At 43.9% G+C, this 15,634-nt stretch overlaps 1 protein-coding gene across 1 annotated transcript in view; it reads left to right on the top strand.

The window, feature by feature from the left end:
• Window positions 1-3,613: 3,613 nt before the first annotated feature.
• BMPR2 (bone morphogenetic protein receptor type 2) overlaps window positions 3,614-15,634 on the top strand; it is a gene marked incomplete at both ends in the record, with an annotated part of 139,028 nt that continues 127,007 nt past the window's right edge. Inside the window, one exon of the mRNA XM_080689643.1 lies at window positions 3,614-3,689. Coding sequence (XP_080545769.1) covers window positions 3,614-3,689 — 76 coding nt within the window. The remainder of the gene's footprint in view (window positions 3,690-15,634) is intronic.

The following is a 15,634-nucleotide window of genomic DNA, read 5'->3' as shown; positions in this document are numbered from 1 at the left end:
ATTTTTTATTTTTTATTTTGAAACAGGGTCTTACTTAGTTGGAAAGAGCCTCACTAAGTAGCTGAGGCTGTCTGCAAATCACGATCCTCCAGTCTCAGCCTCCCGAATGCTGGGATTACAAGCATGCACCACCATGCCTGGCTTAATCTCTTTATTTTTGAAACAGTGTCTCACTGAGTTGCAAAGGGCCTAAGTAGCTGAGGCTGTCTGCAAACCTCAATCCTATGGTCTCAGCCTCCCAAATGCTGAGATTAAGCTGGGCGTGGTGGCGCATACTTGTAATCCCTGTGTTTGGGAGGCTGAGACAGGAGGATTGCATGGGTTCGAAGCCAGCCTCAGTTACTTAGTGAGGCTTTCAGCAACTTAGTGAGACCCTGTTTCCAAATAAAATATAAAAAAGGTCTGGGAGTATAGCCTGGAGGTAGAAAGCCTCTGGGTTCCACCCCCCAGTACCACCAAAAAAAAAAAAAAAAAAAAAAAAAAAAGAAATCAAATGTTTAAAAAAAATACCAATTTATTTTAGGCCTTTTAGGCAAAATAAAATATAGTACATTATGCTGGGTGTGGTGGCACATGTCTGTCATCCCAGTACTTGGGAGACTGACAGAAGAAGCACATATTTAAGGCTAGCCTTAGCAATTCGGCAAGACCCTATTTCAAGTTGGGCGTGGTGGTCCACGCTTGTAATCCCAGCATTCAGGAGGCAGAGACAGGAGGATCCGGGTTTGCAGACAGCCTCAGCTACTTAGGTCCTCTGCGACTCAGTGAGACCCTGTTTCAAAATAAAAGAATAAGCCGGGCGTGGTGGCGCACGCTTGTAATCCCTGTGCTTGGGAGGTGGAGACAGGAGGATCGCGCAGGTTCAAAGCCAGCCTCGCTGGTTTAAGAGAACCTGTTTCCATATAAAATATAAAAAATAGGTGTCTGGGAGTGTAGCCTTTAGGTAGAAGAGTTTCCAGGAACACCAGTACCACACACACACACACACACACACACACACACACACACACACACACAAATAGCACAAATAGGGTTGGGGGTGTCACTAGGAGATACTGCAAAAAAAAAAAGACCCTATTTCAAAATAAAAAGAAAAAAAGAAGAAAGGAATGGGATGAGGGGAGCTCGGTGGCGAATGCTTGTAACCAGTACTTGGGAGGCTGAGATTGGAAGACTGCAGGTTCTTGGCGAGCCTCAGGTACTTAGTGAGGCCCTTCCTGAGACCTTGTTTCAAATAAAGAAGAAAATAATAGGACTACGGATGCAGTTCCGAGGTAGAATGCCCCTGGGTCAATGCCCAGTAGGTGTGTGTGTGTGTGTGTGTGTGTGTGTGTGTGTGTGTGCACGCGCATGTGCGTGTGTATGTACGTATATATATTTTACTATATACACATGCATATAGTAAAGGTAATGGATCAGAATATATATAGTAATGAATCAAAGCAAATACTCCCTTCTTTTCTAAAAGAGATTTTACTACATAGAAAAATTTCTTTCTGCCTGAAGGATAAAAAATACACAAATATTTCAACTAAAAAGAGCCTTAGAATCCTGGGCAAGCATTACCACAACCTCTCATTATAGCAGATATTTAGTATGATAACAGAAACCAGTTTAAGGAATGTGAAGATTTACATCAAGTTCAGATAAAAAGATAAACGGAGACTTGAATAAGCAAGCCGAGTATGACTTTAGGAGTGTATTTATGAATGTCTCTTTGGAACTGCCCTTAGCCACAATGAAAGACCAGCAAAACCAGCCTTCAGAATAACCCTTCTGCCTTGTGGGAGAAGGGAGGGCTCGACTTCACCTCTGAAGATCGCCCTCCCACGCAAATTTTCCACCTCGCAGCTAAGAATTAAACCCAGACTTCCGATCACGATCATGGCGCCATGCACGTCACCTTCCCTCCTCTCTCTCGGCAAAATCCCACCCAAGTCGGCTGACCCCGCAGGGTGTCGGGAGGACCCCCCTCCCCTATCCTGGATGCTTGAATCAAGCCAAATAAAATAGTCTAAACAGGCTCGTATCCAGGGACCTTCTCAGATCCACGGGTGCGAGGACTCGGGGCCCCGCGTGCCGCGGGCGCACCCCACTCGCCGCGGCGTGCCTCCCACAGCCCTGAGGAGCCCCCGTCGGCCCGCAGCCTTTGTGAATCGCATCCCTCCCTCCGCGCAGACAGACGTGCACGCACAGCAACGCCGTGTGCAGAATTTCAAAAAAAGAGTTTTCTTTTGGGCTTCGCTGCCTTAAATGCTCCCTTCTCCTGCCAGCTCGGAGAGACCGGGGGAAAGCGTTCTGGAGGAGGCAGGCCGTGGGTTAAGGCGGACTCCTCAGCTTCGGGGTGGTCGCTCCCCTCGGGCTTTTGTCTGAGCCGCGAGGGGAGGCCGCGGTCTCCGGGGTCTTTCTGGGAGGGGCAGGTCCGGGTGGGGAGGAGGCTCCGGCCGAGCCTGAGCGCGGGGGCAGGTGACCCCGCGGCTTTCTTCCCCGAGACGTGGGGAGGCAGCTCCGCTTCCCCGGGGCTCGCTCTCGGAGCCTGGGAGCGTTTGCAGAACGCCGGACAAAAGCCGCGGCCACCTCCCCGGACACGCGCGCACGCCCCGCGTGGAGGCTCGCCGGGGAGCCGGGCCCACGGCGCCTGCGCAGCCCGAGCCGGGCGGGGCGGGCGGGGCCGCGCGCGCAGGCGCAGTGGGCTTCGTGGCGCCGCCGCCGCCCGCGCTGCACCACCGGCCGGAGACTGACTGGGCCGGGAAGAGCCCGAGACTGAGGAGGAGGCGGCGGCGGAGGCGGGGCGACTCCGGTGACCGGGAGCGCCGCAGACTGGCAGCTGCGGCGACTCCCCCCTTTGTGTCTGGTCTGCTCGGAGCCGCCGGAGGGGCCTCCCGGAGGGGCCGGGTGTCTCGCGGGCCCGCCGCCCACCCCGCCCGGCCGCCCACATCCGCCCGCGACGCGCCAGCTCCGCCCGAGCCCGGCGGCGGCCTCGGCGTGCGGGCGCTCGGGAGCTGGCCGCGGGCGGCGAGGGGAGCGCGGCCGGCGGCCCCGCCAGTGAAGGCGGGCGGCTTCCCATGGAGGCGGGCGCCGCTCCCCGCCCAGCCGGAGGAGAGGGCTGGTCCTCCGAGTGAAGGAAGCTTCGGAGCCAAACTTTGCCCGGAATCCTCCCTCCCGAGCCGGCGATGCGACGCGGGCCGCCGGGCGCCGCCGCCTGCCGGGCTTCGCCGTCCGCGGCGGCCGCGAGCGGGCGCTGAGCCCGGGCCCGCCGCCCCGCCCGCCGCCGCCCCCTGGATATGCCTGCTCCCACACCTGGATATTTTTTAGATGTCGTGAAACTACGAGGAGAATAACTGCAGGGGATTCTTCTGGGCTCCTTGCTCCCCCCACGGACATGCCTGCAGTTTGGGGGCCCGAGGCACCCCGTCCTAGGCGAGGGAGCCGCGTGAAGGCGGCTCGTGCCGCGGCGTGAGAGCCGAGCCGCCGGCGCCCCCCGCTCGCCGTTCGCCCTCCCAGCCCGCATTGTAATCCGCGCAGAAGGACCGGCGCCCGGCCGCGTTTCTCCGCCCGTGTTTACTTTCCGTGTTTCTTCTCCGTGCCCTCCTGCTTCTTGGCTGGTCCAGGGATGACTTCCTCGCGGCTGCGGCCCCGCCGGGTGCCCTGGCTGCCGTGGGCCGTCCTGCTGGTCAGCTCTGCGGCCGGTGAGTAGCCCGGTGGCGCGTCCTGGCCGCTTCCCCGGCGGTGGCGCGGGGGGAGCCCGCAGAGGCCCAGGCCGCCTCGCCCTTCGCCACGGTTCCCCGGGGTCACTGGGCCTGGATCCGCGGCCCGGGATCCGCCAGAGAAATCACCTTTAGTGTTTCCCGGTAGTTTCGTATCCTGCTCTCAGATTTCCCACCCCATCCCCCGCCACGGAGGGGTGGGGGGGAAAAGACATGTTGGGTGTGGTATCTTGACATTTTTAGATGTGAGGTAATGCAAAGATTAAAAATAATATTTTAATCACCAATGAACAGTGTCTACTATTTCCAAAGAAATAGAACTGTAGGTTTAAGAAATTGAATATGAAGAGGTGGATTTGGTTTACAGTAAAAAGGACATCAACTAAAACACACTTGAATTTTATTTTTAAATTTAGATCACTCTTTGGGAATCCATGTTACTTTTCGTTACTCGAATGTTAACGAATGAATAGAAGAAATATTGAGAAAACCAGACAGTGAAGTTCTTGATACGTTGTATAGTACTGTTTATTGCTACTACTACAATACTGCTTATTTTCCTTACCATCGGTATAATTTTGTTCCCAAGTATTCTAGCAATCCTATCTCCATCTCTTCAACTTGGACACTGTATTTTATATGCTATTTTAATTGCTGTTGAGTATAGAAGTATTTTGATAACTTTATTATAGTCTTCTGGCACCTATTGGCTTTCCTGTCATTGAGACAACTTTGACTTCACATCAGACTTCTAGGAGATTTGACTCCTGAAAGTTCTTTGACATTTTACCAAAGCGTAAAAGGATGGCAGTCATCTTTTCTTTGGATATTTTTTTTCTCAATTCTCAGATGCCTTAGATAAAAATCTCATGTTCCTGTTGCAATTATTTTTCAAGCAGTCTTTTGGTGATTTGTTTTAGGAAATTTTCAGGAGTGAATTATACATATAATTCTTAAATTTGGCGTTAGTTTAAGATGGCCACATGGATTATACATTTAAAAATGAGTGAAGGACAAAATATTGGCTTTTCAATTACTATTTTAATAAATGGGTAGTTTTTACATCTAATAAATTTCTCATTGCTATGTTAGACATGGAGGTTATAAAAGTCAACACTGAAATAATACTGAAAGACAATTTGAAGTTTCCTTTTGTGCTTTTGGTATTGATTAATGTCTATTATTTTAATTATAAATCTTTGCAGTGTTAAAATAATTTTGAACGCATGAGTTAGATGTATTTTGAAACTGTTATTTTAATATGCTTAATCATTGCAATTCCTTTTGGAGTAAAAAGGAATGATTTTTTTTCCCCTAGTTTTCTTTATATTAGCTGTTTAAATTCTCTAGCCATGTGGTTTCTGTAAAATATGGAGAGTAAAAAAGGCCCAAGTATAATCAAGCAGTCATTTACTGAGCAGAAATCTCAACATTTTTGTTCTTTGTTATTATTAACCTTTTTAGAATGTAGGTTCTCCTTTATGTTTATTATTTTATATTCATTATATGTCCATTATTTTATGACCAGAACTAATAATAGAAACAAAAAACATTGATTTACAAAAAACAATTTCTATTCAGTAAACAAAATATCCTTATAGTCTCTTAAAAGAGATAAATTAAAAGAATCACTGCTTAGAAGTGGTGTTAGTCTTATTTTCTGTGATTAACATAGCACAGATGACATGTTTGTAAAGCTGAATTTCAGAGTTGTAACAAAATAATAGCTGGTATTTATTGAATACTTTCTGTGCACCAGAAAATATTCAAATAGCTATACGTATATTTTCTTGTTTGATCCTCATGACAATTCTATATTGTAGGTTATTATTACTATCTTTTTACAGAGAGGGTGAGAAAAGTATAGAGAATTTAAAAACTCATTACACAGTAAATTATGGAGCCAGGATTATGGCCTGCACCCTTACCTACCACATTAATGCTAACAACAGAGACAGCAACAACTTCTCAGTCTAATTGGGAACTTGAAGATAGAGTGATGTTTCACTAGATCAGCCTTTAAGAACCAGTGGGGGACACTTATAAAATATTGGTTTTGAATAAGGCTGTGGTTATGCAAATGTCATGGTCCTGAATGTGGAAAACTGCCTGATTTGGGAATGGCTACTAGTGTAGTCTCTTTAAATTCGAGGTGACTAGAGAAGGGTCTCTATGGACTTGGGGATGCATAGATGTTGTGATATAATTGGGAAGATGCAAATAGTGCAATTGAACAGAAAAAAAATACTAGAAGATTGATTAATAGCACATCCTTTGGGTCCTGGATAAATAATAATTTCTTCTGAATTTGTTTTTCTCACTTTGGTTCTTGGACTTCATAAATCTAAGAAGTTAATATGCAAATATTGGAATTCATAAAAAATCAGATATGCTTTCTTGGTTTATAAATCAATTATTATTAATTTTTTCCTTTTTTCTTTTTCCAGTACTGGGGATGGAGGTTCTATCTCTGAGGGACACCCTCAGCCCTATTTTTTATTCTTTATTTTGAAGCAAGGTCTCACTGAGTTGCAAAAGGCCTCACTAAATAGCGGAGGCTGTTCACAAACCGTGATCCTCCTATGTCAGCCTCTCAAATGCTTGGATTACAAACGTGCACCACCATACCCGGCTCTATAAAATCAATTCTTAATTTTTTTTTCAGCACTGGGGATGGAATTCAGGGGCCCTCTGCTTCTGAGCTACACCCTCAGCCCTATTTTTTAAAAATTATTTTGAAACAAGGTCACATTAACTTGTAGTAGGCCTCACTTAAGTAGCTGAGGTTGAGCCGAGTGGGTGTGGTCGCGCACCCTTGTAATCCCAGTACTTGGGAGGCTGAGACTGTAGGATTCAGAGCCAGCCTCAACTATTTAGTGAGGCCCTTTCCAAATTAGTGAGACCCTGTTTCAAAATAAAGAATAAAAATAGGGCTGGGTGTGTAGCTCGGAGGTAGAATGTTCCTGGGTTCCATTCTCAGCAACACACACACACACACACACACACACACACACACACACAAACAACCACACACTAGCTGAGGCTCTCCATGAACCACCATCCTTCAATCTCAGTCTCCCAAAAGATGGGATTACAAGCATGCGCCACCACACCTGGCTTCCGGCTCTTAATTTTAATAAAATGATACAAAAGTATTATTATTATTATTATCACTATTATTATTTTGTGGTACTAGGGATGGAACCCAGGGACCTTCTACCTCCAAGTTACACCTCTAGACCTATTTTATATTTTATTTGGAATTAGGGCCTCACTAAGTTGCGTGGAGCCTCACTCACTTGCTGAGGCTGGGTTCAAACCTGCAGTACTCCTGTTTTAGCTTCCCAAGTACGGGGATTACAAGGGTGTGCCACCACACCTGGCACAAAAGTATTATTTAATGGTCATCTTCTGTCATACATGACTAGATTTTTTTTGTGTGTGTGGGTCTGGGGATGGAACCCAAGGGCATTTGACCTTCAAGGTACACCTCCTGCCCTATTTTGTATTTTTATTTTGAAACAGGGTCTCACTGAGTTGCAGAGGGCCTCACTAAGTAGCTGAGGCTGTCCGCAAACCATGATCTTCTAGTCTCAGCCTCCTGAATGCTGGGATTACAAGGGTGCGCCACATTGCCTGGCACTAGATTTCAGTTTTACATTTGTCTCTTTCGGAGCACACATTGTCTAAAGTGAGATTCTAAGCCGGGCGTGGTGGCGCACCACGCTTGTAATCCCCGAGCTGGGAGGCGGAGACAGGAGGATCGCGCAGGTTCGAAGCCAGCCACGCTGGCTTAAGAGACCCTGTTTCCAAATAAAATAGGTCTGGGAGTGTAGCCCGAAGGTAGAAGGGCTTCCAGGAACCCCAGTACCACCAAAAAAAAAAAAAAAAAAAAAAGTGAGATTCATCTATTAAGTTAGTATTCTTGAGAAGTAAATATTATTGAATAACTCCTGTCTCAGCCTTTCAAGTACTAGGATTACAGGATGTTTAGTAACCTTCATTTCAGTGTTTCTCAAAGTGTGTGTACTGCAACAGAATCTGAGGTTCTTTATATAAAATGTACATTTTTGGTTCTACGGTCTGGTTGTACTGAATGAATAAAAATAAATATCTATGTGTTTACATATATTATTATCTATATATTATGTTTTTTTTCCACTTAAACCCCAATGAGTCTCAGGCAAGTTTGAGAACTTGTATTTTATTTTTATTTATTTATTTATTTTGGAGGTAAAATGACCCTGGATTTAAACTCCAGTAAGATACATAAATAAATAAACAAGTGTTTCTTTTTTTTTTTCTTTTTGGTACGGGGGATGGAACTCAGGTGCAGTATACCTCTGAGCTACATTCCCAGCCCTATTTTTTATTCTTTATTTTGAAACAGTGTCTCACTGAGTTGCAGAGGGACTCACTAAGTAGCTGAATCTGTCTGCGATCCCAAATCCTCCTGTCTCAGCTTCCCATATGCTGGAATTACAAGTGTGAAGAACTTGTGTTTCATATCATCAATCCTGATGGGATTCCCCCCCTTCGGTGGTACTTGGGATTGAATCCAAGGGCATTCTGCCTCTGAGATAATATCCCTAAATTATGGAGGGTCTTGCTAGGTTGCTAAGGCTGATCGTGAACCTGGGACCCTCCTGTCTCAGCCTCCCAAGTACTAGGATTAGGAACATGTGCCACCACACTGGGCTTGGATTTCTTAAATGGTTACCTTTTGCTGTGTAGTAGTAATTTGCAATCACAAAATTTTATTGGCATGCAACAATAAGCATTGATTTTACTTCATTTGTCTCCTTCTGGTATCCAGGCTAGAGGGAGGGTAACAACATTTACTGGGGAAAGCTTGTATTAACGCAGGTGCAGAAGTGCTCGAGGGCAAGCCCAACCCCACCAGCACATTTCTGATCTATTCCTCTAACATCCCATTGGCAGACCAAGGACAAAGGGTATGGGAAAGCATTTTGCCAATAATGAGGCTAATGTAATATTTGGATGTATAGTCACACTACTGCAGAGGAATTGAAACCCTCAATATGCCACAAAGAATATGGAAGATGTTACTAGATAGGGGGCTTCTCTTACCATTTGAATGGGGCCAAGCTCTGAAATAGGCATTTGCATCAGAATTACACCAGCTTTTGTCTTTACAAAAGCTGTCTTGGAATGTGGCCTGTAGTGTATGGTATTGATGTTGGTGTGTTTCTGATGTGTGGAGAGAGATGGCTGTTCCACACCAACGCAACAGCCTTTCTTCCATAAAGGCTAGTTTTTCCCCTGTTCTGGGGATCCAACACAGAGCTAGCATGTATGCACTTTATGACTGAGCTACACCCTCACACAAAGCCCAACTCTATTTGTTTATTTATTTTGCTTTTGGGGTTTGAATCCAGGGACATTCTACTTTCAAGTTATACCCCCAGCCTTTTTTACGTTTTTATTTTCTATTTTATTTTATTTTTTTGCGGTATTCGGGATGGAAATCAGGGGCATTCTACCTCTGAGCTACACTCCCTAGCCCTGTTTTTTATTTATTTCCTTCCTTCCTTCCTTCTTGCTACCTCTGAGCTACACTGTACCCCAGCCCTGTGATCCTCCTGTTTAAGCCTCACAAGTATGCCTTACTATTCCTGGTTGCTTTTCCCCCCTCATACTGGGGATTGAACCCAGGGGCATTCTATCCCTGAGCTACACTCCAGCCCCCAGCCACATTTTATTTTTACTTTGAAACAGAGTTGCAGAGGGCCTCACTAAGTAGGTGAAGCTGGCTGTGAGCCTGCAATACTCCTTTCTCAGCCTCATAAGTACTGTGATTACAGGTGTAATACACCAGGTCCAGCCATCCTTGCTTTTGAATATCAGTTTCATGTATTTGTCTTGTTCTCCCAATTGATAATTGTTTCTAGAAGTTATAGTTCACATTTGTGTGTGTGCTCTCAGGATCCAACCCAGGGCCTCTTGCATGCTAGGCTAGCTTATCTATCACTAACCTACGGAGACAGGATTGCAGGTTCTCAACCAGCCTCAGCTACTTAGTGAGGCTCTCCACAATGTAGTGAGACCCTGTTTCACTAAAGTAGGTAGAATACCCCTGGGTTCAATCCCCAGTGCTGCAAAAAATAAAAAAGTAAAAAACAAACAAAACCCTGAAACCTAGTAAAACAGGGTCTCACTAGGTTACTTGAGAGCCTCACTAAATTGCTGCGGCTATCCTTGAACCTGAGATCCTCCAGTCTCAGTCTTCCAAGTACTAGGATTATAATTAAACATGCACCACCATGCCCAGCTAATTGCCAGCCCTTTTTATTTTTTTAAAACAGGGCCTTAATAAGTAGCTGAGGCTAGCTGCAAACCTTGATCCTCCTGTCTCAGTGTCCCAAGTATAGGGATTAAGAAGCCATAAACCAGGAGTGGTGGCACATGCTTGTAATCCCACTACTTGGGAGGTTGAGACAGGAGGGATCTCAGTTCAAGTTCACTGAGTAGCTGAGGCTGGCCACAAACCTGCAATCTTCCTGTCTCAGCCTCCCAAATACTAGGATTACAAGCGTGTGCCACCACGCCCAGCCTGTTTGTTTTTATAGTTTATCATCACACCTGCCAGAATAAAGATTGTTTTTTAAAAGAAAATAGATTTTTTTGCTGAGTGTGGTGGCACATTCTTGTAATCCCAATACTTGGGAGGTTGAGGCAGGAGGATCGCAGGTCTGAGGCTAGCCTCTAAGGTTAACAATTTAGTGAGGCCCTGTGCAATTTAGTAAAATCCTGTTTCAAAATAAAATAGGGCTGGGGGTGGGGTGTAGCTCAGAAGTAGAATGCCCCTGAGTTCAATCCCCAGTACCACAAACAAAAAAATAAGAAATAAAAAGAAAAGAGTTTTTTAAAAAAAATTTCCTTAGTGAGTTAAACTGAAATAACTTTTGTTAGGGTATACATTAAACAAAAAAAATTTATTAATGTACCAATCTTAAATTATTGGGAAAATTTGGGGATCTGTTGTGTACTTATGGTTTAGATAGCATTTGCCACGTGGTAATCCTGTTTAGTAAATCATGAATTTGTTTTCTTGTGTTTTGATTTCCTGTTTCACAATTGTACTAGTTGATGGGATTAGGCAATCTTGATTCCCCCCTTTAATTAAAAAAAGGCTAAAGCATCTACGAAATATTTGTTGTTTTGTTACTCCTTGTCACAACAGTCTTTTGGAGGATATTTTTGATTAAAGATCTGTTGTTAAAAATGAAAAAATATTTTAAAAATTTTACCAGACATGGCGGCACACACATGTAATTTCAGTACTTGGGAGGCTGAGATAGGATTGCAGGTTCAAAGACAGCCTCAGCAAGTAGTGAGACTCTCAGCAACATAGTAAGACCCTGTTTCAAAATAAAAATAACATAGGGCTAGGAGTGTAGCACGGAGATAGACTATGCCCCTGGGTTCAATCCCATACTAGCAGAAAAAGTGAAATAAAATTTGATATTTACATTTATTTGTATTTAAAATTTTTTTTTTTCGACAATGGGGATGGAACTCAGGGGGACATTCTACCTTCGAGCTATACCTCCAGCTCTATTTTTTATTCTTTATTTTGAAACAAGGTCTCATAAGTTGCAGAGGGCCTCACTAAGTTTGGCCACAAACCGGGATCCTACTGTTTTAGCCTCCCAAATGCTGGGATTACAAGCGTGTGCCACCACGCCCAGCTCAGTATTTATGATTATTTTATATCTACTCTAGATTTGTAAATTTATTTTTTATTTTACTGATTTTTTGAGTGTTGTTCTTTTTTTTTTTTTTTTTTTTTTTTTGCGGTACTGGGGATGGAACCCCAAGGGCATCTACCTCCAAGCTACACCCCAGCCTTATTTTTTATTCTTTATTTTGAAACAAGGTGTCACTGAGTTGCAAAGGGCCTCACTAAGTAGTAGCTAAGGCTGTCCTCAACCAGGATCCTCCTGTCTTAGCTTCCCAAATACTGGAATTATAAGGGCTCCTCTGGCTTCCTCTTATGTTTTTTTTGTTTGTTTGTTTTTGTTTTTGGTACTGGGGGTGGAACCTAGAGCTTTTCTACCTCCAGGCTGTACTCTCAGGCCTTTTTTATACTTTATTTGGAAACAGGGTGTAACTAAATTGCTGAAAGTAGGATCTCAGCAAAATAAATAAATAAATAAATATGCTAAGTAATCATAAACTTAACACATCTTTTAAGATAGTATTCATCAGTAATAAAGGCTGTGCAATCCCTTGCCAACATCATATAATTCTTTTTTTTTTTTTTTTGTGGCGGTACTGGGGATGGAACCCAGGGCCATTCTACCTCTGAGTTACACCCCCGGCCTGATTTTTTAGTCTTTTTTATATTTGAAACAGGGTCTCACTGAGTTGCAAAGGGCCTCACTAAGTAGCTGAGGCTGGCCGTGAACCTCAATCCTCCTGTCTCAGCCTCCCAAATGCTGGATTACAAGCATAAGCCACCACGCTTGGCAGCATCTTACTTCAAAGGTATGATAATTTAGCATCCTTGGGTATTCAGTACTGTTACAAGGCACAGTAAATTATGCTTCTAATACTATGAAATGTGAAACATAATAAAGGAGTTGAAGGAGCATCTATAGAGCTGAGAAAAGTTCCTCTTTTGTGGTAGCTCTTAGAATGAGTATTCTTTGTGGATGGCCATATCACTTCTGTAGTGCTTCCTTATTTCTTCTTTTTTCCTTCATTTTGACATATCAAGGATCTTTATTAGATAAGATGAAACACTGTGAGTCTTCAGCTATCTGATTGGTTTTCTGTATCTTGTTTGCATATATTCAGCACTTTTCTGACAGCCTTTTCTTACTGATGATAATGATGAGGACTATTTTTGACATGATCTGCTACATTGGCCTTTTACATTTATTTATTTATTTATTTATTTATTTATTTATTTATTTATTTAGCGGTACTGGGGATGGAACCCAGGGGCATTCTACATCCGAACTACACCCCAAGCCCTATTTTTTATTCTTTATTTTGAAACGGGTCTCCCTGAGTTGCAAAGGGCCTCACTAAGTAGCTGAGGCTGTCCTTGAATGGCGATCCTCCTGTCTCAGCCTCCCAAATGCTGGGATTACAAGCATGTGCCACCATGCCCAGCTTGACGTTTTACCTTTATACATTTTATTATTATTATCATTATTATTATCATTATTATCATTATTATTATTAATTTTTGTGGTACTTGGGATGAAACCCAGGGGCATTCTACCTCTAAGCTACACCCTCAGCCCTATTTTTTATTCTGTATTTTGAAACAGGGTCTCACTGAGTTGCAAAGGGCCTTACTAAGTAGCTGAGGCTGTCTGGAACCACGATCCTCCTGTCTCAGCTGCCCAAATGCTGGGATTACAGTCATGTATCATTACTCCTGGCCATTCTTTTTTTCTACCATGCCTGGTTTAGAGCCTCCATTCTTTTTTGCGGGTCTGTAGATGGAACCCAGCAGCATTCCACCTCCGAGCTACACCTCCTGCCCTATTATTTTTTCTTTTGAAACAGGGTCTCACTGAGTTGCAGCGTGCCTCACTAAGTAGCTGAGGCTTTCTGGGAACCACGATCCTCCAGTCTCAGCCTCCCAAATGCTAGGATTAGAAGTGTCCGCCACCGTGCCCAGCCGAACCTCCATTCTTAATGAGAGGCTCATATCAGAATCATCTGGAAGCCTTTTACAACAAAGATGCCCCTGTTCTGATTCCCACTTCTGAGGAATGAAATTATTTGTTGGGTCTTTTATAGTTGGGATGTGTGTCTGTTAATTCCTCATGTAGCCAGGGGTGGTGGCCCACATTTGTAATCCCAGTACTTGGGAGGCTGAGACAGGAGGATCACAGGTTCGCAGCCAATCTCAGCTACTTAAGCCCTCTGCAATTTAGTGAGATCCTGTTTGAAAAATAAGTAATAATAAGTAATACTAAGTTGGGCATGGTGGTACACACTTGTAATCCCAGTACTTGGGAGTGTGAGACAGGAGGATTGCACGAAGCTAGTCTCAGTTACTTAGTGAGACCCTGTTTCCAAATAAAATATAACATAGGTCTGGGAGTGTAGCATGGAGATATAAGGCACCTGGGTTCCATCCCCAGTACCACCAAAAAATAAAAAAAAAAAGTAATAAAAATAGGGCTGAGCCAGGCATGGTGGCGCACACTTGTAATCCCAGCATTTGGGAGGCTGAGACTGGAGGATCGTGGTTCGCAGACAGCCTCAGCTACTTAGTGAGGCCCTCTGCAACTCAGTGAAACCTGGTTTCAAAATAAAGAATAAAAAATAGGGCAGGGGGTATAGCTTGGAGATCAAATGCCCCTGGGTTCCATCCCCAGACCCGCAAAAAAATATATCTATATCTATCTATATCTATCTATATAGGGCTGGAGGGGGGGTGTATCTTGGAGGCAGAATGCTCCTGGGTTCAATCTCTAATATAGCGCCCCTCCCCCCCCAAAAAAAAGACTCCTTATGTGATTCCAATAGGTAACTTTGTTTGGGCTATTATACGACTTATTTCACATATTGTGTGATATTTTAATACTGTATATCCTATTTTTAGAATACTAGAAAGTATTCTAAATTCTAAAAATAACTTGGACTCTTTAAATTCTACCAATTTTCTTGGAATGACTCATTTCATATAAAAGATACAAGAAGCCGGGCGTGGTGGCGCACGCTTGTAATCCCAGCATTCGGGAAGCTGAGACCGGAGGATCGCGGTTTACGGACAGCCTCAGCTACTTAGTGAGGCCTCTGCAACTCAGTGAGACCCTGTTTCAAAATAAGAATAGAAAAATAGGGCAGGGGCTGTAGCTCAGAGGTTGAATGCCCCTGGGTTCCATCCCCAGACCCGCAAAAAAAAAAAAAAAAAAAGAAACAAGATGTGTTTGCATGTGTATAGGAGCAGAGAGAAGAGATAGAAGTATTTTGGTAATATACTAATTTTTTTCTACTTAGGAACTTCTGTTGGTAATGTATTACTAAATCAGTATAAAAGTGTTTCCTGTACCAGACTCGCTTTTCAACATGTGTTCATCAAGTTTGAACTATATTTAAATTAAATTAAATTAATTTATTTATTTTTGCAGTATTCAGATGGAACCCAGGGGCATTCCACCTCCGAGCTACACCCCCAGCCCAATTTTTTATTTTTTATTTTGAAACAGTGTCTCACTGAGTTTCAAAGGGCTTCAGTAAGTATTGGCTGAGGCTGTCCATAAACTGGGATCCTCCTTTCTCAGCCTCCCAAATGCTGGGATTACAAGTGTGCCCCACCACTGAACCTGGTTTTTTTTTTTTTTTTTGCGGTACTGGAGATGGAACCCAGAAGCATTCTACCTCTGAGCTACATCCCCAGCCCTATTTTTTAGTCTTTATTTTGAAACAGGGTCTTACTGAGTTGCAAAGCACCTCACTAAGTTGCTGAGGTTGTCCTCCTGTCTCAGCCTCCCAAATGCTGGGATTACAAGCATGTGCCACCACTCCTGGCTCTGAACACACACACACACATACACACACACACACACTCTCTCTCTCTCTCTCTCTCTCTATATATATATATATATATATATATATATATATATATTTTTTTTTTTTTTTTTTTTTTTTTTTTGGCGGGTCTAGGGATGGAACCCAGTGGCATTCGAACTCCCAGCTACACCGCCCCCGTCCTATTTTTTATTCTTTATTTTGAAACCGGGTCTCACTGAGTTGCAGAGGGCCTCACTAAGTAGCTGAGGCTGTCCGCGAACCACGATCCTCCAGTCTCAGCCTCCCGAATGCTGGGATTACAAGTGTGCAGCACCACACCCGGCTTTGAACAGTATTTTTTTAAAACATTTTATTAGTGCTGAAGCTGTGGCATATACCTATATTTCAAAATAAAAAGTAAA

The sequence above is a fragment of the Muscardinus avellanarius genome (assembly GCF_963383645.1).
Source record: "Muscardinus avellanarius genome assembly, chromosome: 2".
NCBI lineage: Eukaryota > Metazoa > Chordata > Mammalia > Rodentia > Gliridae > Muscardinus > Muscardinus avellanarius.
Note: the sequence above shows the minus strand (reverse complement) of the source record. Positions and strands in the feature narration are given on the sequence as shown.